Below are 23,830 nucleotides of genomic sequence, written 5' to 3'. Positions count from 1 at the left end.
CAGCTTCGGCGGGGGGTAGCTTGGCGGTAGTCTGGCAGCTCAGCTCCGGGAGTACAATCCCTTCCTCCTCCATGTCTCCTCCTCCGGACTGCCGACTGCAGTCCGGCAGCTCTGGTGGGGGGAGCTCGGCGGCAGTCCGGCAGAGAAAGGGATTGTACTCCCGGAGCTGAGCTGCCAGGCTGCCGCCGAGTTCCGACCGGCGGAGCTGTTCGTCCTCTAGTCCACAAATTCTTAGCTATGCTCTGATTTGAGGGGAGTGGGAAGTGGGAGGTAATATTCAAGTGTGCCCCCGTCCTACGTAGGAGGGGGCGCCGAAACTGACTCGCTTGTTTGGTAACTGTAGGCGGAATACTTTCAGAAATGCATATCTCACTAAAATAATCATGAACAGACTTTTTTCAAAGTTGATATGCGTGTGGGAGCACCAGAGACCAAAAAAAAAACACCCCAAATCCCAGGAAAAGTGTTGTTTTCATAATATGTCCCCCTTAAGAGGCAGCAAACATATATTATATTCATTAACATATATCCATATATATATATATATATATATATATATATCCATATCATATATATATATATATATATATATTAGGGCTGCTCGATTATGGGAAAAATCATAATCACGATTATTTTGGTCAATATTGATATCACGATTATTCAAACGATTATTTTTGAGTTTGAAAACATGCATTTATTGATACAATCAATTATGACATAGAAACACGTATATTATAAGTATCCAAAATAAAACCTTTTTCGTGTGTAAGTGTACTGTCTGCCACAACATTCTGAATCTAACATTTGATTTTTATAAAACATTTCATGAATACAATATATTAAGACAATCAAATATCACAGAAACAAGTATCCAAAATTAACTTAACCTATTTAATGTCTAGAGAACAACGGTCCCAGCATTTCTCCATAGCAAAGTTAAAAGTCACAAAGCCATAACAAACACATGGCTAATAAAAATCATATTGTTGTTAAACAGAAATACATATACAAGATGTACTTGGCAGTTCTGCCTTAAAGAACTCTTAGTTAAAGTCTGCTATAGGAGCTTGTTATCGTTCATCAAACTGTAACGTTACTGAAACTTTAGATTCCACGCGGTAGGTCTACTCCAACATGTCTGTCAACAGTCGATGCTGCTGATTGGCGGTTCACTGGCATGTCCCGCCTCCTGCCAACGGCATACTTCCTGATGCAGCACGCCTGTTAGATTGTACTCCCTCTCGCCGCGTTGAATGCTTTCGCATGCGCGTCTCTTTCATAAACTTTCATAAACTCTCTAGGCCTACTTTAAAATGGAAAATGTCAAATTAATCGTTTCAACTCGATTATACGAGTTTGGAGATCGTTTGACCCCAAAATTGATATCGCGATCGAAATTCGATTAATTGCACAGCCCTAATATATATATATATATATATATATATATATATATATATATATCCATATCATATATATACGTATATATATATATCCATATCATATATATCTATCTATATATCCATATCATATATATCTATCTATCCATATCATATACATACATACATACATATATAAATACATACATATATAAATATATAAATACATACATATATAAATATATACACACGTATATATATATATATACACACACGTATATACACACAAACATATATATATATACACACACATATATATATATATACACACATACATATATATATATATATCTTGCTTTCAGCAAGATCTATATGTATACATACACACACATATATACACACATAAATATATATATACACACATACATACATATACTGTATGTATGGGTAGTAACGCGCTAACGCGAGTAACTTTCTGGATAAATTGTAATTTTATTGGAACATACTTTTACTTGAGTATATATTTGAAGAAAAAACGGTACTTTTACGCCGTTCCATTTGGCTACAACGGTCGTTACTTTCTTTTTTTATATATATTTTTTTATTGCATGCAAGATCTATTTCTCTCCTTGAGGGACGTCTTCAACCAACATTTCTATCACGTGACCATTTTAACCAATAAAAAACAGACAAAATGATTTTGCCAATCAAATGCAGCCACTTGAGTCACATGACAAGTGTCGTCATGTGGCTCAACAGTGTCGCACACTTTTTTAATGGCTCCGGTTCCGCGTCAAAGTAGTGTCCGTGGCGTGCTATGTTGCTATGACACAGGAGCAGAACACGCAGATTTTAGCGACTATCTGGGTTAGTCGAGAAAATGGAAGAAACCGCTGATTCTGAAACTGTTAGAGACAAACAAAACCTCTCACACAGTATCAATCAAACAAACTCACACACACAGCCAATCAGACATCCTCTCAAATCACACAAACTCACACACTAACACACAATCACAATCACAGAGACACTCTTCTTCTTTGACACATATTTCCTGTTCTCCCTTCCAGCCTCCGTAGTTTCATACGTTAACTGAGTTTGCCAGCAGGTTTTGATATGTATTCAATTTCAAGTTTTTGTATTTTATATTTTTTGGGCTGAACACAACCCGGATCATTTTGTCAGGGCCTATGACATATTGTAACCTAGGAATTGGTTTAAAAATGTTTATGTGCAAAATGATTGCAATAGTGCATTGGTTTAAATTAATATAATTTTGGATAAAGGGGTCCGAGCAGCGAAGCTGCTTGGTCCCCTAATTCTGTAAAAGTCATACTGCAGCCTATACCGTAAATCGAAAACTCTTTTATTTTCAGGTATGGTTACCAATAACCCCCACTACCCATAAACCCAAATTTGGTACTGCACCCAAAGGTTGCGCTATTGTAAATAATCATGAATTAGTCTTATTTCTCCTCACCAGATTGACCTGGACTCAAAATTCTTTCAAAAATATTAATCTCTAGAATCAGATCCATCTATAAAACCCTTACTTTCCCCACAATTTCATATTAAAGCCAAACATGATAAAAAAGATTCACAGGCTACAAAAATAATCAAAAATTCACCAAAATCGCCAAATAAAATCTGAGACCAAGCCTCACAAAAATCATAAAACAGAATTTGTTATATTTAGCTCCATTTGAGAAATACTGGCCAATAAAGTTGGAGCAGTTAGCCCATCTCTCTTATCTGACCATTTTGTGGTACTGCACCCAAAGTGGCGCTATTTAAAAAAATGATGAACTAGTCTTATTTCTCCTTACTAGATTGACCTGGACTAAAAATTCTTTCATCATATTAATCTCTAAAATCAGATGCATCTTTTTCACCCTGGTCTTCTGCTCTAAAATTTTTTACTTTTCCCACAATTTCATAGAAAAGCCAATCGTCCACAGTCTCAACCCATTTTGCCTATATGACTATTTTGTTATTGTACCATACGGCTATCATTAGGTGGATACCATTAACAGTGCAAATTTTCAGATCTGTACAATTTTAAGAAAGCCCTTAATTCTCTTGTGAAATGTGTGCTTGGAGTGTTCTTGATGTTGTGTGCTTATCAATAGACATTCTCACCATGTGAATGAGGCTTAATGCAGTTCAGGAATGTCAGTGGCTCAACAGGATAATGCCTTCTACTGGTGAACCTTAGGTTGAGATCTCGAATATATATATATATATATATATATATATATATATATATATATATATTAGTGGTGGGCATAGTTTATTTTTTTTAATCTAGATTAATTCCAAAATTAATCTAGATTGCAAACGGCAAAAAATCTGTTCGTTTACCTTGACAGCGGTCAATTATACTGGGCAATGGTGATTTATCAAATATAATTCACAGCCGGAAGTTGTGAAGTGCCCATGCAAGTGAACGGAGCATAAACAAAAATAATTGGATGCTGAACGTTGGGAAGGCCCATGCAAGTGAATGGAGCAGTCTACAGCATTGAGAAGAGCCGTGTAATAATCCATAATAATGTAAGGTTTAGAAGTTAAATATTTGAAAGTTGTAGAATAAATTAATATCATTTATATTGAAGTTAATTTGCTAGAAATGTACTTACAATTTTTAGTCAGTTATTTACATATTTATGTTACACAATTATTACATATTTACATGTTTACATATTTAACACAGTCAGGATATTCTGTTGAATCTGCCTCTCTGATTCCCTCACGTTTACCTCAGTCTAAATTCTAGCTTCTGATTGGTTAGTTCAGTCACGTGATGGGTCCTAACAAGGAAGTGTTTGAAAATAGATTACCGGCGATATTTTTTTTATCGCGCGATAAAAGTTTTGCGTTAACGCAGCCGTTAGCGCCGATAACGTCCCACCACTAATATATATATATATATATATATATATATTAGTGCTGTCAGTTAAACGCGTTATTAACGGCGTCAACGCAAACCAATTTTAACAGCGTTAATTTTTTTATCGCGCGATTAACGCAATTCTACGGAACCCGTAAAGGGACATGAAAAAAAAGTTAACGTTTCTCGTGAGCACGAGAAAGTATCTGGTGCTCACGAGGAAGTATCTCGTGCGCACGAGAAAGTATGTCGTGCGCACGAGAAAGTATATCGTGCGCACAAGAAAGTATCTCGTGAGCACGATAAAGTATCTCGTGAGCACGATAAAGTATCTTGTGCGCACGAGAAAGTATGTCGTGCGCACGAGAAAGTATCTCGTGCGCACGAGAAGGTATCTCATGAGCACGGGGAAATATCGTGCGCATATCACTGGCAGTGTGTGTGTGTGTGTGTGTGTGTGTGTGTGTGTGTGTGTGTGTGTCGTCAGCGAGTTAGCTGGACGAGCGAGGAGAGCGAGCGATAGCGTGCGTGTCAGTCTAGTGAAGTAATGAACGAGTCCGGTTGTGTGTAAGAATAAAGTACCCAGCCTGTCAAGAATCTGTGGCCGCTTCATTCCATCATATTCCGACCTAGGGGTGTACGGTATAAACGGTGCTGAAGGTATACCTGTGTGAATTTGCGCTACGGTATGGATTTTGACGTTACCTCGGGACCGGTGTGACCGGTAGACAATGTTGTGTGTAACGCGTCACAAAGTAAGTAATGCGTTAATACATTTCCCTAACTACTTTTTCATGTAAAAAGTAAAGTTACGAGCAACTACTGAAAATATGGTAACGAAACATAGTTCCTTTTTCAATTCGGCACCACGTGACTTTTCCCAGGGACAGATTGACAGTGATACTGCCTTCTCAGGCAGTATGCTATTGCGCAAGTACGCAGGTGCGCAGCAAGCGCTCCTGCGTGCTTGCGCAATAGTCCCTTCACGAGCTCTCATTCCACAACGTACGAGACAGACGCTGGTAGCGTGAAGCCGTCTCTGCAATCAGACATTGCTTCCGCAGGCATTTTGAAAGCCAGTCCTTACAACAAAATGCCAGTGGTGGAACGAGATGACAAACGTTGTCACTGTTTACCTATCTAAGGACATGGTTCCCTTTCAAAATGTCGATAGAAAGGGCTTTAAAGAGATGGTCAAAACAGAAGAAGATAGAAGATAAAATTAACATACCGTGATATAATACCGTTACCGTCTATTCCTCAAATCATACCGTGATATACATTTTAGTCCATACCGTACAGCCCTATTCCGACCTATAGTATCTATACCTATAAGCAGACTCACTGTCATGGTGAAGGGTGATGCCCCCGAGAGAGCATCCGCCCTGGAGGGAACGTATCACCTGTGCTCCTCGGTCAGGGAGCCGACAGGAGGAAAGATGTAACTAACCATCTCGTAGTTGGAGGCGGAGCGCAAGAGAGTATACGTGATCCAATCATTTGAGATAAAAATAAAGCACATTAATTTGAATGATTTTAGCTTGTGTGTGATTTATCACGGGCACGGGCACACACAAGATAAAATCATTAAAATGAAAGTGCTATATTTTTATCTCGCACTATTGGAGCGCGTATACTCTTTTGCCTCCAACTACGAGATGGTTAGTGTGCCTTATAGGTCGGAATATGGTCGGAATGAAGCGGCCACCGATTCTTGACAGGATGGGTACTTTATTCCATGGGCGTAAGTTTGGTCTCAGCTTTGGTAGGGACACTTCACAGACGTTACCCCAAATCACTAGACTGCATCATGCTGAACAATCAATACTTTATTAAAATAAAATCGAGATTTACATGTGCACTTATTCACATTTAAAGTACACACACACACACACACACACACACACACACACACACACACACACACACACACACACACACACACACACACACACACACACACACACACAGCCAGTGATATGCATACGATACTTTCTCGTGCGCACAAGCTACTTTCTCGTGCTCATGAGAAACGTTTACTTTACTTACTTCATGTCCCTTTACGGGTTCCGTACAATTCTTTTATTAAAAAAGGCTGTCTCAAAACAAAGAAGCAGTAGCCTGACTGCTATGTTCAAGGCAGTATGTTTGTATATTCATCGTTTAATTGCACTATAGGCTTTTTTTTTGTATCGTCCTGTTTTGATCAATATATGCCAATGTTGTTATCAATAAAAAAACATTTGCACAAGGCAAGCCAATGCACTTCTCCATGTTGATAAGAGCATTAAAATGAGAACAATTAATGGGACAAAGAAATCAAGGGATATTTAGCATAGAAAAAACATTTGTGATTAATCGCGATTGCTCGCGATTAATCGTGAGTTAACTATGACATTAATGCGATTAATCGCGATAAAATATTTTAATCGCTTGACAGCATTAATATATATATATATATATATATATATATATATATTAGGGATGGGCGTGAGGAATCGATTACTCCTCGTTACAAATTAACTCGGTTGGTGGACAGGCAAACTCGAGTTTGCATATACACACACAAACAAAGTTTTCTGAAGCAAATGTATCAATTGTCTGTGCGGCGCCACTAACGCATTTGTAAAGCGTCTTAGAGTACCATATTAAGCGCTATATAAATGTCATTTATTATTATTATTAACGCATGCCGTGGGCACAAAGAAAATGAAATGTATCAAATTTATGTGTGGGGCGTGCCGTTCCGTGTGAAGCTACGCCAGAATTCAAAAAGTTAAGAGATGGCGGTTAAAGCAAAGGGCAGCGAAGAATTGAAATACTTGAAAGAAATAGGAGATCATAAGGTGAAATGTAAAATATGCCAAGCGAAATCGAGCTACCAGAGTACTACAAGTACTATATGCGTTAACATATGCTCCTGAAACACAACGGTGAGTTCGGGAAAGCAGACCCGCAGCAACCAAGTGTGTCGGCTATTTTCACCGCCGCAAGATGCAGCTGTAATCACGGCCGTGTAGAGAAGATCACAACGCTGAGTATTTCCATAGTCCATTTGCTGCCGTTTTATTTGCAGCTTTAAATTATTTTCAATGGTTAGGCTACTTGTTTCGTTTTTTTTTTTTAAACCGTTACAGGCCTTGGTTCAACGTGATTTAAATTGTGAGACGCATATTAATTTTTGTAAGGAAAATGTGTTTTGAACGTTTGCAAAAATAAATAATGAATACTCTGATAACTCTGACTGTTTTGATGGAGAATAAACATTACATGTTTGGTTGGTAATATTGCCGTTCATCATTAGGCCTATTCCTGCTGCAGATGTGTTGCATTCTAAAAATAGATTTGATTAAATGAGTACTCGATTGATCCTCGAGGAATTCCTTCGATTACTCGAGTTTGGAATTTACTACTCGTGCCCATCACTAATATATATATACATATGTACACACACAGCCTTTCAGACGACAGCTCTAATGAATGTGTTCTCACAGTGATGTTGATCAAGTGTTTGTGTTTATTTGTAGCCTGGTTCTTTCCTTTGTGCTGCGGCAGGGCGGTCTGTAGTGCAATGCTGCCTGTTTCTCTGTGCTAATGTGCAGCGATGCGGGCAGTTTCTAAAGCCCCAGGCCAGTCTGACGTTTGCTAATGCTGGTACACTATGAAAAACTATGAACGGAAAAACACAAATGATACAAAATAAAAACATGACAACTCAGGGAGGGGAAAAGCTGTCTAAAAATACACATTCTATTATTAAGTGTCAGGAGCAGATAATCACACGTTCTTGTTATTTAGACATATTCAGATCAAAGCACCATATCATCGTACCGTATCAAGAACCAAGGTGTGGACAACAAGCCTGACCCGAACCTCAGCAGAGGAGACGAGGAGCGATGGTTCCTGATGTGTGATCATCATCAACCCCATGGTACCAGTATGTTCTGACAGCCTTTTGTTATTAAAATGCATGAGGCCATCCTACTTTAGCTTAAGCCTAAAATAGCCTGCATGCGGTCGGGGGGGGCAGTGACTTACCGATGACCTTCACAAAGTAGGCGTCGGCCTCAAAGTTGTTCTTGAGTGCGTGGATGATGAAGTCGGCCTTGCCTTCTGCTCTGCTCAGAACCAGCATGTCTAAGATGCCCTGCAAGAGAGACCAGCGCCCAGAAGAGAGGCAGGCATCGATTCAATCATGTGTTTAAGGACGCTGGGGAGAGGAGGAGATGCAGAGACTTTTAAAGTCAATCTCCATGCCTGTTAGACTGTTCCAATATAATCTCTTCTTTATCTTATCCCATCTTCATCCCCTCCTTTTTTCTGACACTCATTGTGTCTCCCTCTCCTCTCCCAATGCCAATCTGAATTTATTTATGCAACAAATGATAAACAGTACAGTGTGGGAAGGGAATAGGAGAGGAAGCATTGGTGTAGTCTAGATGAGGTGTAGTCTAGATGAGGTGTAGTCTAGGATGAGATGTAGTCTAGATGAGGTGTAGTCTAGGATGAGATGTAGTCTAGATGAGGTAGATATAGTCTAGCTGAGGTAGGCGTAATCTAGATGAGGTAGGTGTATTCTAGATGAGGTAGGTGTAGTCTAGATGAGGTAGGTGTAGTCTAGATGAGGTAGGTGTATTCTAGATGAGGTAGGTGTAGTCTAGATGAGGTAGGTGTAGTCTAGATGAGGTAGGTGTAGTCTAGATGAGGTAGGTGTGGTCTAGGATGAGGTAGGTGTATTCTAGATGAGGTAGGTGTAGTCTAGATGAGGTAGGTGTAGTCTAGATGAGGTAGGTGTAGTCTAGATGAGGTAGGTGTAGTCTAGATGAGGTAGGTGTAGTCTAGGATGAGGTAGGTGTCTGCTGTTATGCCGCTGTGCTATGGGTGTGTAGTGACGGTAACTCTCACACAGCCTACGCAGACAGACACAGAAACACAGAGGGTGGAGGTGAGGAGGGAGGGAGGGAGGGTGAGGGTGGGGGGAGAGTTGCCTGGAGCGAGAAAGAGAGATGTTATGTTGTGTTCATGTTTTGGTTTGACTAATCTTAACTACCAAAACATATTTTTCATTAGTTCATAAACAGTGTGGGACCGACTTATGGGGATAACCAACTGAAGAGGAGATACAGGAGATACAGTAGATACAGGAGGGATACACAGGAGTAAATTACAGGAGACACAGGAGAGATACAGTAGATACAAGAGAGATACACCGGAGGGTGTTAAAGGAGATACAGGAGAGATACATGAGATACAGGAGGGATACGGTAGATACAGGAGAGACACGGGAGGGAGATGACCACAGAAGATACAGGAGGGGGATGAGGGAGATAGAGGAGAGAGACCAGCTACTCACGTCCTCATAGATGTCGTAGAAGGTGGCCAGAGCGGCCTGGGGGATGGAGCCCATGTCCGACTGGTCCCAGTGGACCCGGAACGTCCTGCCAACACTGGGGCAGCTGGAGCCGGAACAGAGAACGTTCTCCAGGAGGAAGGCCCGCTGAGCGCTGGGAGACAACGGTTCAGAGGTTAGGAACGTTCTCCAGGCGGAGCCCGCTGAGCGCTGGGAGACAACGGTTCAGAGGTTAGGAACGTTCTCCAGGAGGAGCCGGCTGACTGGAGACAACGGTTCAGAGGTTAGGAACGTTCTCCAGGAGGAGCCCTCTGAGCACTGGGAGACAATTGTTCAGAGGTTAGGAACGTTCTCCAAGACGAATGCTTGCTGAGCGCCGGGAGAGAACGGTTCAGAGGTTAGGAACGTTCTCCAGGAGGAAGACCCGCTGAGCGCTGGGAGACAACGGTTCAGAGGTTAGGGACGTTCTCCAGGAGGAAGGCCCGCTGAAGGCTGGGAGACAACGGTTCAGAGGTTAGGAACGTTCTCCAGGAGGAAGGCCCACTGAGCGCTGGGAGACAACGGTTCAGAGGTTAGGGACGTTCTCCAGGAGGAGCCGGCTGACTGGAGACAATGGTTCAGAGGTTAGGGACGTTATCCAGGAGGAAGGCCCGCTGAGCGCTGGGAGACAATGGTTCAGAGGTTAGGAACGTTCTCCAGGAGGAAGGCCCACTGAGCGCTGGGAGACAACGGTTCAGAGGTTAGGAACGTTCTCCAGGAGGAAGGCCCGCTGAGCGCTGGGAGACAACGGTTCAGAGGTTAGGAACGTTCTCCAGGAGGAAGGCCCGCTGAGCGCTGGGAGACAACGGTTCAGAGGTTAGGAACGTTCTCCAGGAGGAAGGCCCGCTGAGCGCTGGGAGAGAACGGTCAGACGTTGGGAACGTTCTCCAGGAGGAAGGCCCGCTGAGCGCTGGGAGAGAACGGTTCAGAGGTTGGGGACGTTCTCCAGGAGGAGCCGGCTGACTGGAGTACGTGAGGACGTCCAGCGTCAGAACACAGTTTGGGTTCTGTAACGTGTGTGGAGCCTGAAAAGCCAGCGTCCCTCCAGAGACCAGCGATGATTGGCGAGGTTGAAACAACTGCATGTGTAATCTTGTAATTCTAATCTCTAAAGCGGATAAATGCTCTGTTTAGCGTCGACTACAGCAGCTAGTGACTCAACATCTGCATCAATCTGATCTAAAGGGGCCCATGGGGCAGAGCCAATGAGCTGCGAGCACAGCCCCCCACAGAGACCCTCTTCCTGACACACAAACACACACACACACAGACACACACACACACACACACACACACAGAGGATCTAACGAGGAACTCACAGCTGAAGAAGACGGGATATGGGAAATGTAATAATTAATGAATCATGTTTTAGGGATGGCTTCTATGTGCAGAGATTTGCTTTCTAAAACAGTGCTTCGTGCTTGAAGCCCCTAACACTAGAACTCCCAGAAGACACTGCTCTCCAGACACTGCCCATAATTATAAACTGTAGACTTCCTAAGACCTGCTTCTTGTATCTCTGGTGCTCTGTCTCTATGGAGCTCCTTGTCTCTCTGGTGGTCTCTCATCATGGAGCTTCTTGTCTCTCTGGTGCACTCTCTATGGAGCTTCATGTCTCTCTGGTGCTCTCTCTTTATGGAGCTTCTTGTCTCTCTGGTGCACTCTCATCATGGAGCTTCTTGTCTCTCTGGTGCTCTCTCCTCATGGAGCTCCTCGTCTCTCTGGTGCTCTCTCTTTATGGAGCTTCTTGTCTGTCTGGTGCTCTCTCTTTATGGAGCTTCTTGTCTGTCTGGTGGACTCTCTTTATATTCTACCTGTACCAAGAGCTCCCTGAGGGAGATGACCTTAATGACGGCTCCACGCTATAAATAGAACCCAGGTGACTCAGTCTCCCCCCTCCTCCTCCACATCTCCCTCCCTCCCTCCCTCCCTCACTCCTCCTCCTTGTTCTCTGTGTTCTCGGCCGTCTCTACACCCGCCATCTTACAGGGTTTGGTGTCTTTGGGCGTCCGGCTGCCAGCAGGACAATGATTGGAAATCTGGCATCACAGAGCAAGAAAGTGTGTGTATATATGTGTATATCTATCTATCTATCTACACACACACACGATTTGTGTGTCTGTTTCCAATCATATACTATCTCTATCTATCTATCTATCTATCTATCTATCTATCTATCTATCTATCTATCTATCTATCTATCTATCTATCTATAAATGATAGATCTAGTGTGTGCTACCAAAACCAAAGAAAGTTAGAAGCTCTTAAAGGCCCTGGGTCATCTAAGTAGTGCGTTACTATGGACAGGGATCCAGCATGTGTCCATAGCGGCAGAGTCCATCTAAGTTGTGCTTTAATATGCTTTAATATCCACCATAATGGACTGAGTCTGCCTCACACACTGGCCACATGCTCGTTGAGCTTGGCTATCTGTCAGTACACCAGGCAGCTTGATTTAAAACGGGACTTAAAGTACAGAGTTTCAATTAAAATATGCACAATGTCGCAGGCACACTGATTAAAATGGTGTCAGGCGTTTCCTCAACAGACTGGCTGGTATTTAAGTTTGTGTGTTGGCGGTGGCGGGTTGGTTTCAGTGGATTAAGGGAATCTGGCTGATGATTAAACATCATACTGAGGTCTGCTCAGAAGTTCACCTCGTACTAATCAGTCCGGACTCAGAGCCTCTGAGAACAACGTCAGCTGTTGGCTGGATGAGGAGCACATATGAACCCTGACCCTAACCTGTGGTGTACATTTCACTTTGTTGTGTTGGTATAAACACACAACGCAGCGCTAACTCTAACCCTCTCCCCCTAATCCACTCACCCTAACCCTAACTCTCTCACCTTAACCCTCTCATCAGTCCTGATGCCTGAAGTCAGCATTGTCCAGCCATACCTAAACACCCTACCACCCTAAACACCCTACACATCCTACCACCCTAAACATCCAACCACCCTACACACCCTACCACCCGAAACACCCTACCACCCTACACATCCTACCAGCCTAAACACCCTACCACCCTACACATCCTACCACCCTAAACATCCTACCACCCTAAACACCCTACCACAATACACATCCTACCACCCTACACATCCTACCACCCTAAACACCCTACACATCCTACCACCCTACACATCCTACCACCCTACACATCCTACCACCCTAAACACCCTACATATCCTAAACACCCTACCACCCTAAACACTCTACACATACTACCACCCTACACATCCTACCACCCTATCACCCTAAACACCCTACACATACAGGGGTGGGAATTGGCAAAAATTTGACGATTCGATATTATTGCGATATTTGGGCCACGATTCAATATTATTGCGATTCTCAATATATTGCGATACAGCAAGTATTGCGATTCGATTCTGCGATATATTGCGATTCATGTTCCCCATATTATTCAAAGACATTACAAAAAAAGAGGAAAAAATGACTGTTCAACTCACTTCAAATGGCACATTTAATTATGTGAACAACAGTGCAAAAACTTAGGAGGGTAGTGCAAAACTTTGTCCTTGAACATTCAGGACACAGGACCATTGTAATTATTTCGGAATAGGTGACCTCTCACATGAACGCTGAGCTCCCAGCACATGAATTAAAATTATTTAAATACAATAGGGTAACACAAAGCAGACTTAATAGAGTAACATAAACCTTAGAATACTCATATTAGTTAGTCCTCTTCGTGCTTGGTAGCACATAAGGTCTTCACCAACGAACGCCAATGCTGCCTGTCTGTTTCCCAATGTTGCACTTGGCCCCAGGACCATCCCAGTTGTTTCATCTCCTTCTCCACAGATCTTCTCCATGTCTCTTTTGGTCGGCCTTGTTTTCTTGTCCCAGGTGGTGTCCATCTCATGGCCACCCTTGGGATAGCGCTTGGGTCCATTCTGCACACATGTCCGATCCACATCCACCTTCTGTTTTTGATAACATTTGACAGGGGTCTCATGTCTGTTCTACTGTAGAGGTCTTCATTTGAGATTGTCCTAGGCCAAAATATTCCCAGTATCCTCCTAAGGCTTCGAGTCTGGAATACGTCTAGCTTGTGGCAGATGGTCTGTGTCACTTTCCATGATTCTGCTCCATACAGGAGAACCCCGAGGACGTTGCTCTTGAATATCCTCAGCTTTGTCTTTATGCTGATCTTTGAAGTCTTCCATATTTTTCTTAGTGCTGCAAACGCTCCCCTAGCCTTATTGATCCTGCCCTGGACATCTGCCCCTGAATCTCCATCTGTTGTTATTTTACTGCCTAAATAGGTGAATTCCTGCACCTCTTCCACGTTCATGTTATTGATGGTGAGCGGCTGGTTGGATTTTGAGTTTATTTTCATGACTTTAGTCTTGTCACTGTTGATATTTAGCCCAATCTGTTTGCCATATGTTGCTAAGTCTTCTGTTTTGCCTTGGATGTCCTTTTGGCGATGGGCTAACAAAGCAATATCATCTGCAAAATCAATGTCCTCCAGAGTTTCTGTGAATGTCCACGATATTCCTCTTTTGTTGTTTCCCTTTGTTTCTTTCATAAGCCAGTCTATGCAAAGTGAGAAAAGTAGTGGGGATAGCAAACAGCCTTGCTTGACTCCTGTTTTTATAATGAATTCTTCAGTGAGATTGGATCCACAGATAACTTTGGCACCAAAGTCTCTGTATAGCATCTTGATTATAGAGATGATTTTGTTGGGAATTCCATAATGACTTAGAATTTTCCACAGTGCTGTTCTGTTGATGCTCTCAAATGCTTTAGCAAAGTCAATGAAGTTAATGTAGATGGTTGCCCTCCATTCATTGCTCTGTTCAATTATCTGTCGCAGTGTGAATATATGTTCTGCACAGGATCTTCCCTTTCTGAACCCTGCCTGTTCTTTTCGAAGGTAATGGTCAATTGTGTCACTTAGTCGATTTAGAATGATTCGACTTAGGACTTTACTGGTGACTGGTAGCAACATGATTCCTCCCCAATTGTTGCAATTTGACAGATCTCCCTTTTTCGGTAATTTGACGATGAGGCCCATTTTCCAGGATTGTGGTGTTTCTTCTGAAGTCCAGATGTCCCTGAGAATTTCCGTAAGGGCTAGTGCTGTTTGATGTTCCTCCGCTTTCAGCAATTCTGCCTGGACTCTGTCTATTCCTGGGGCCTTTCCACTCTTCAAACCCTTTATGGCAATCTTTACCTCCTCTACATTTGGTGGCTCCGTTTCTATGTCTAAAAGGTCTACTGCTGGCGTGATGTTTGCCTCAGTTGCTGGGTCATCTCTGTTAAGTACCCTCTGAAAGTGCCCCTTAATTGGTCTTCCTCTTTTGTCATGGTTTTTCCGTTTGAATCTTTAATTGGAATGTCCGTTGCCTGAAATCTATTTGTAAGTGATTTTGTTAGCTTGTAGAGTGTGCCCATGTCCTGTTTTGAGGCAGCTGCTTCTGCTTCCTCTGCGATCTTCTCAATATATGCCTTCCTGTCTGCTCTAGCACTCTTTTTTACTTCTTTGTCTAGTGCACTGTATAATGTCTGTAGCTGTGCTTTCTGTCTGTGTCACTTAGTTGTTAGGATTTTCTTCTTCTTTTCTTTTCTCTCATCAATCTTCCTCCATGTTTCGTCTGATATCCAGACCTCCTTTCTTCTCTTTCTAGGTCCTAGCCATTTCTCTCCAGCTTCCAGCAGAGCTTTGTTGAAGTTGTACAGGTCTAGTTCTTGCTGGTTCTGTAAAACTGTAAACCTGTTCTTCACCTGGGTTTGGAAGGATTTCCTCACGTCTGGATCTTTTAGTTTTGCTACATTCATAGCTGGTTCCCGTTGGTCTATTTTCTTGGTCTTTCTGAGTTTTAATCTTATCTTTGCTACGACAAGTGTGTGGTCACTGCCAACATCTGCTCCTCGTTTTGCCACTACATCCCGAAGGCTACTTCTCCATCTGTTGTTGATAATTATATGATCGATCTGGTTTCTGGTATTACCATCTGGGGATGTCCAAGTTAGTTTATGGATGTTTTTATGTTCAAAGATTGTTCCTCCTATCACTAGTCTGTTTTCCTGGCATAATGCTGTTAATCTCTCTCCATTGTCATTTATCTCTCCCATACCTTGCTTCCCCATGGTGCTCTCTTTACCCTCATTTTTGGATCCAACCTTTGCATTTAGATCACCCATGATGAGGAGTACATCGTGTGAAGATGTTTCATCTACTAGTTCTTGCAGTTTATCGTAGAAGATGTCTTTTTCCACTTCCGGCGAGTCCTCTGTGGGTGCATAGCAGACTATGACTGTCAACTTTGCGAATGATGAGTTGTACCTGGCTAGAATACTCATATAAATAAGAGTAACTCAGTGCTTCAATCAACTTGAGAAAAATAAACAAAAATGTGAACTGCTAGAGTCCAGTCTAGTTGGCTGCAAGGTCATGAACCAAAATGTTATTAATTAAACTATTTTCGTGGCTACAAACATCGGTCGAAGAATGCCTGCATTATGTCCTCAGCGTCTGTAATGTCATTTTCGTTGAGGGTGCAAATATCACTTCCTGACCGCCTGACGTCAGAGGACAACAGAGCAGCACAGATCGCTGGTTGTTCCAAGAAACTGTGGCATCCCGCCACGTGGTCCTCGGCCTGGACGGGCCCGGGGTACCGTAGAGGACGGGGTGTACCACCCCCACCCACCAGCCGGCGAGAGAGAGCAGCCCTTTCGGCACCCCAATCAGGGTGATTGGGGGACACCTGGCCGAAAGCACGGTAGCCATGTTAAAAGGAGGCACAGCACAGCACAGCACGGCTCGGGAGACCAGGAACAAGGACGTAGGAAGCGCTCTGGTCCACGAGCGGCTAGAGGCTCACGGAGACCCTAGGGACCGCGTCTTCATTGTATGATTTAAGTTGTCTGCAATAAATGCCTGCCATGGCTAAAAACCCTACGCCAAGCGAGTTCTGTCCGTGGAACCCGGTCCAACCGAGGACCGGGTTACCACAAAACGCTGAAGCATTTCGTAGCCACTGTTCCAACGGGTCACAACATCGGTCTTAAGCTTGTGAGTGGGGAGGTCCAGGAGCTTTTGTTTTTGTTCCAACATGGAGTTGGCGATTGTACAGCGGTGGAAAAAAGTGGTTATTCTCCAGACTCTTCCCAGTAACCTAGCGACAGCAGGCAGCTTAAGTGCGCGCTGTGAGGCGAGGTTGAGGGTATGGGCAAAACATTTCACGTGAAGGTAGCCCCCGACCTGCGCAGCCACTACCATGTTGGACGCATTGTCCGTTACCAAAACAATCGGCTTGTTAGAGATGCCCCACTCTTCGGTTGCCGTTTTCAGCACCTCAGCCACATTAGCCCCGGTATGACTCTCATGCATCGCCCTGGTTTGAAGAACATGAGCTAAAAGCTGCCATTCATCCGTGATGTGATGCGCCATTATGGTCATGTAGGATTCAGTAGCTCTTGATGACCAACCGTCACAAGTTATTGCAACTCCTTCGGCTAAACTTAAAGTTCCATTTACCTCCTCTTTGACTTCGCTGTAGAGTTTGGGGATGGCAGTGTCTGTAAAATATTTACGTGAGGGGATCACATACCTGGGCTCCAGTATGCCTAGCAGATTCTGGAAACCTTCATTCTCCACCACACTGTAAGGCGGTAAGTCTTTGGGGATGAAGTAGGCTATTGCCTCAGTGATTTTCTTTGCCCTTTCGGAGTTTTGAGGTAACTTTATCACTTTAGTTGGGTCCAAGGTGCGTTGATTTGCGGGTAGGACAACTTTGGGTCGTTCCTCAGGGGTCGCTATCGCTAACTCTAAATGGTACCTTGTGAGATGCACTCTCAAATTCGTCGTATTAACCACAATACTTAATTTTCATCCGGCACTCTTTGCAGATGGCAAACTGCATGTCAAGGTCTTTACTAGTATTACATTTTCGATAAAAACTGAAATGTAGCCACACTTTCGACTTAAAAGAAGACGGAGCTTCGTGTACAATCGGTTGAGATGGTGAAGCCATTTTCATTTAAATTTGTTGAATGCAAGGTAACAAAGCACCACCTAATTTGTTGTTTAATGCACGTCATCAAAGTACCGCAACAAGCGCCACCTTGTGGTTGTAATATGGAAATGTAATATTATCAGAGTAAAGTCAGAGAAAACCCGAAAGTAAAACACATAATTATATAATTAAATATCGCAATACTTTGCGCTACTGTATCGATATAATTGAGAACGCAAAATATCGCGATACTGAAGTGAATCGATTTTTTCCCCCACCACTGACATACTACCACCCTACACATCCTACCACCCTACACATCCTACCACCCTAAACACCCTACCACCCTAAACACCCTACCACCCTACACATCCTACCACCCTACACATCCTACCACCCTAAACAGCCTACAAACCTCCCAAGTGTTGTTGTGGGCTGGTGTATTCAGCCTGACCAAAGCCATCAAAAGGTGACATAAGGGTAATTAACAACTTAATTATCTTTACTGCCAAATGTCTTACTAACTCGCGTCTCTTATCCGTCTTGCTTTTGTAGAATACATTCTAAAGGATATTATAGAATGTTAGATTGGTCTCGCTGTTTACCCTGCTATGAAATAAATCCATTCTCTCCCAAAGAGTGTCCCCAGAGTGATTGGCCAATTAACAACTTCCTTCTGTACCAGTGTTCATGTTAGCTGGCTATAGCCGGACATTGGCCGATTGCACGCACGCATGGCCGGTATAATAAAATGTAAACGGCCCACATGTCCGAGAAAGAAAAGAAAGAAGTTTGCATTTATGCATGAATTAATCAGCAGCATATGAAAACCAGTAGCGGTTCCTGGCCGAGCTCTCCAGGGAGGCAAACATAAACGCAAGCAGTGCACCCGCAAATGCATACACATGTCACTCAGTGGCCACGCTGTTGAACGCTGATTGGCTGTCATCACGCGAAATTCGCGTCAAAGATGAAATATTTCAACTCGATAGAATTTGTCGCGGCACAAATCCTCGTGAACGCGCTCGCCTGTGCACAGCGAAAGTCTGGCGCAACAAATCAAAACTTGTCGCCCGATACGCGTCTCTACATTCACTTTGTATGGGATCTTGTCGCCCCGTCGCGTTTGGTGTGAACGCACAAATCTTTCCCGACTGGGCAAAGCTGGTCAAAATCGCCAGTACAATCCCCGTGTCCAGTGTTCCTGAGGAACAAGCCTTTTCTCTCCAAAACAGGATTAAAACATCTATCAGAAACCGCCTAGCTGAGGAAAAGGTGACAAGGCTGATGCGCATATCGAGCCTTGGGCCGGGGTTGAAAGACTTCAACTTTTCGCGAGCAGCGGAGCACTTCCATGCAATGAAGTTTTGCAATTATCGAATGTATTATTTTTTACCCGTTTACCATTTTTGCCGAGAATGGCTGTTTTTTTTGCCTAGTCTAATTTAATAATGGCATTTATTGAAGCAACTTAGTTTGTGTGGTTTGTCGTTTAAAGGTGGACTTTTGGTGATTATTTAATTATTAGTGAATAACGTCCGGAAGATATTCCAAATGTCCGATATTCTGGAATAGTGTCGGACATTTGTCCGCCCAAGAAAAAGTCTAGCGTGAACGCTGTTCTGCACACAAATACATCATAGAACTCAGACGAACTCCGAAGGTAGATGTCATTCATACAATTAAGCAAAACCACAACCCACCATGACAGCCCGGAACAGTGTAAAGATTGGGAACATGAGGCAGACCCAAGGAGAAGCCAGGAGCAAAGGGCTTTCGTGTGTGCATGTGTGGAGCGACAGGCAACAGGGACGTGACAGCCTGTGGCCATGTTGTCTTTGGTGATCAGGAAAAAGGCGCTCAAAGACACTCCTCAAGTCCTGCACTCCTCTAACCTCTGCACCTCTGTACCGCCACCCCTCCCGCACTGGTCTCTCTCTATTGTGGTTATGTCTCTCTGGTCTCTCTCTCTGGTCTCTCCCTGGTCTCTCTCTTCAGGCTCTCTTGTATCTGTGTCCCTCCCTGCCTCATGAGGTCCACCATGAGGTGGTCCACCATGAGGTGGTCCACCATGAGGTCCACTATGAGGTCCACCATGAGGTGGTCCACAATGAGGAGGTGGTCCACCATAGGGAGGTGGTCCACCATGAGGTGGTCCACCATGATGAGGTGGTCCACCATGAGGAGGTGGTCCACCATGATCAGGTGGACCTCATCATGGTGGACCACCTCATGGTGGACCACCTCATCATGGTGGACCACCATGAGGTGGACCTCATCATGGTGGACCACCATGAGGTGGACCTCATCATGGTGGTCCACCATGATGAGGTGGACCTCATCATGGTGGACCACCTCATGGTGGACCACCTCATCATGGTGGACCACCTCATGGTGGACCACCTCATCATGGTGGACCACCATGATGAGGTGGTCCACCATGCTGAGGTCCACCTCATGGTGGTCCACCATGATGAGGTGGTCCACCATGAGGTGGACCACATCATGGTGGTCCACCATGATGAGCAGCAGCAGAGCCAGCTCACTCTCCTTCCTCTCGTCCTGCCTTGAGGGAAGCAGCAGAGGGAGATAATGGCTGATTCTGGATCAAACAAATGGGGGTGCTTTTGGTAATGGCTGCCTAGCAACAGACTGCAGAGCTGTTGGTTGTTGCTCAGTCGTTGTGCATACTGATAGTCAAGAGATGCAGAAACAATCCAGAACACACACGCAGGCGCACACACGCGTTGTAACACCATGCTCAGGCACATGCACACACAGACAAACACACAAATGACATGATGCATACATATAAGTGTGGAGCATGTGCGGGGAGAGGTGTGTTAAAGAAATGCATCTTCAAACAACCACACAAACCCTAACACACACACACACACACACACACACACACACACACACTTCCCTTTTGAACAACCTCACATGCATCCTGAGACCAAAGGTGACACAAGGAGTTCACAGCAGGAACCACAAACCAATCAGCACCCGGGTTCAGGTGGTTCTGCTACTTCATTTCATTCCAGACATCATCTCTAAAACACCTGCTAGGAGGACACTCTAACGTAAAACCCCAAAACAGAATTAATAGCAAGACTTGAACTGCATAAGGTGAGCACCATGTGAGGGGTCACTGAGAGCAACAGCTACTTCTAGGATTAATGAGAGCATCAGGGGAAGGGAGGACAGGGTACCAGACATTACAGGGACCCACTGTAGGCCACATGAACCCACTGTAGGCCACATGGACCCACTGTAGGCCACATGGTGACCCGGGTACCAGGGACCCACTATAGGCCACATGGTGACCCGGGTACCAGGGACCCACTGTAGGCCACATGCAACCACACGGTGACCCGGGCGGCAGCTGACATTTAGACCGCCTCCCCTTGGCAGCGGGGGGGGAGTGGGGCTCAAAGGGACCTTCAACATGAAACCCTCAAAGGCAGCAGAGCACTTTGTGAGGACCACAGAGTGTGGGGGAATGGTGTGTGTGCGTGTGCGTGTGCGTGTGCGTGTGCGCGTGCGCGTGCGTGCGTGCGTGCGTGCGTGCGTGCGTGCGTGCGTGCGTGCGTGCGTGCGTGCGTGCGTGCGTGCGTGCGTGCGTGCGTGCGTGCGTGCGTGCGTGCGTGCGTGCGTGCGTGCGTGCGTGCGTGCGTGCGTGCGTGCGTGTGTGTGTGTGTGCGCGTGTCAGGCCACTCTGTGTCAGAGAGAGTGAGTGCTCGGTTGAGTGAGTAGGTGGGTGGGAGGCCGCCAGCACTAAGAGCCACCTACAGAAATAGTCTCTGTTCTGCAGGCTCCTCCCACTGAGGAAGCTCTTCTGGAGCCACAGCCTGATCCCAGGGCAGATCTCACCTTCTCTACGGACAGAACATGAAGAAATGGCTGCTAGGATCAATACCAGTCGAGAGGGAGGGAAGGAATCAGGTGGAGGAAGAGAATGGGGAGCGTCTGTAGCAGGACCTGATATATCACACGTTCACAAGGACACCGATTGTCCCTCCGACGGAGCTTCAGGCTTATCATGCATCCCGGCTGGGGGTTTGTGATTGCAAAGGGGGTTGAAGATGAACTATTGATGGTTCAGTAGCACGAGGACGCACAGGGACAACATATTAGCCGTGGAGCTGATGAGATGTAATGATTCTCCAGAAACGTCCTCAAGGTTGAGACTTCTGTTTAAAGAGCAAGAAGAGAAGTGAGATGTGTCTGTCACGCTAAGGAAGACATGATACTACAGTGTGAAGCTATAGCAGGATGCTACAGTGTGATGCTACAACAGGATGCTACAGTGTGATGTGATGCTACAGTGTGATGCTACAGTGAGATGTTGTCTTGTATGGTTGGTTCAGGAGCATCAGTCTGAAACGATGCCCCTTCCAACTACCTAGGAGAGGAGACGATTGCTTACTTCATAAGCGGCACTCTGCCCATGACTCTGACATCATCACGGTGATCCCACAGTGTCAGTTCAGGACATCAGGGGGTTTGCAGCTAGCTTCTTAGCTGGTCTTTACCCAGGCTGACGCAGAATGACTTCATCACTTTTATTAATTCATTAGACACAAAGGGTAGTGAGGCAGGGCCTGGTGATTATTCACTATTACTAGATTAGGATCATCATTTATCAAAAAATAATGAAAGATTATTGAAAGAATAACCCAAAGGGTTAGTGAAAGAATAAACAGATATCAGATAAAAACATCCTCTGATAGACAGCAGCCTGATGGTAACTGAACACACAAATGCTGCCTGTCTGCTTCAGAGTCAAGGGCCAACAATCAGGAGTCTCCTGACGTTTAAATGAAACCCCGAAGGTCAGAGAATGTAGACAGCACACTACCGGTATCTCCAGAGGACCCCCGCCTCTGTGTGTTGGGGGGTTGTGAGCCCCCCCCCCCCCTGCATACATGGGAGGTTGTGAGTTCTCCTCCTGACTACTGATGTCTGCTGCAGGGGCTCACCTCAACTGAACCAGCCTCTCCGGCAACAGGCCCATGGGCACATGGGCAAAGGCAGGGAGAGAAACATGTAGCGCGACACGGTGAGACACACCACGCTGCTGGGGCATCTGTCCTTCTGGAACCACTGAAGCCCTTTAGTGAGTTCCTCTTTGGGCCCGTTTGTAAAATGGGGAATTATCCTTAAGGGCTAAAATGATTCTGGGTGTTAACCTTCACAGAGAGCCGGTTCTTAAAGAAGGAATCCGGTGTAAAATGGATTTGGGATATGTTTGGTATGATAACGAGTTGGAATGTTTTGGAGAAGAAAAGCGCATATAGACGCATTCTTCAGTTGGCTGTTTTTAGCCAATTCTATCAAAACGCTATAAACTTGGAACGATATGGGCATGTTATGGTAAAAACTAAATCGGTATTTTAAACCACTTAAAAGGCTAGAAGTAGCCCGACACTTCTTTGGGTAGTATAATAAGGGACTTAACATACAAAATAAGGCATTGATAACTTTGTAAGTGTACAGATTGTTCATTAAAAAGGACATTTTATGCACACAATACCATCAGTAGTTCACCTGTCGACCCCATCTTGTTTTTAAGACTCGATAAATAGATTGACGTACACAGAGATTGTGCCATCCGTCAACAACACGCAAGCTCTGTGTTCGTCATCTACTTATCGAGTTTTAAAAACAAGATGCCGTCGACGGGTGAACTACTGATGGTATTGTGGGTATAAAATGCCATTTTAAATAAACAATCTGTACACTTACAAAGTGTACACACTTATAAATGCCTCCTTAAGAATGCGTCTATAAGCGCTTTTTTGCTCCCAAACGAACATTCCAATTTGTTATCTTACTAAACATATCCGAGATCCATTTTACAGCAGACTTCTCCTTTAAGAGGTTCTTCAGGTTCATGAGCCTCCTGTTTCAACTCACACTCTGCACACTGCCAGGGCGTGCTGGGCTCACATCCACTCACAGCAGGAAGAGAGAACCATTGGGCGAAGAGCAAACCGTTGGACGAAGAGCGTAGGAGGACCGAAAACAGCAGTGCATAAATGAGGACTCTTGTGTTCACCCCCTCTCTGCCGGGCCCCCGTACCTGAAACAGCCCCCACTGACATGAGACTGATTCTACCTTCAGCTGCTGGCCACAGCTTCTCACACTGTGGATCTCACCCTCTCTCTCTCCTCACCT

General features: G+C 44.5%; 1 protein-coding gene across 3 annotated transcripts in view; it reads right to left on the bottom strand.

Annotated features, from left to right (window-relative positions):
* Positions 1-23,830, bottom strand: part of itfg1 (integrin alpha FG-GAP repeat containing 1) — a 144,543-nt gene that overhangs the window by 51,616 nt on the left and 69,097 nt on the right. For all 3 annotated transcript variants that reach the window (XM_060072274.1, XM_060072275.1, XM_060072276.1), the window contains 2 exons: positions 9,620-9,770; positions 8,305-8,413 (listed from right to left, as the gene is read on the bottom strand). In XM_060072274.1, the coding sequence (XP_059928257.1) occupies positions 8,305-8,413; positions 9,620-9,770 (260 nt within the window). The remainder of the gene's footprint in view (positions 1-8,304; positions 8,414-9,619; positions 9,771-23,830) is intronic.

Source organism: Gadus macrocephalus, chromosome 14 (genome assembly GCF_031168955.1).
Source record: "Gadus macrocephalus chromosome 14, ASM3116895v1".
NCBI lineage: Eukaryota > Metazoa > Chordata > Actinopteri > Gadiformes > Gadidae > Gadus > Gadus macrocephalus.
Note: the sequence above shows the minus strand (reverse complement) of the source record. Positions and strands in the feature narration are given on the sequence as shown.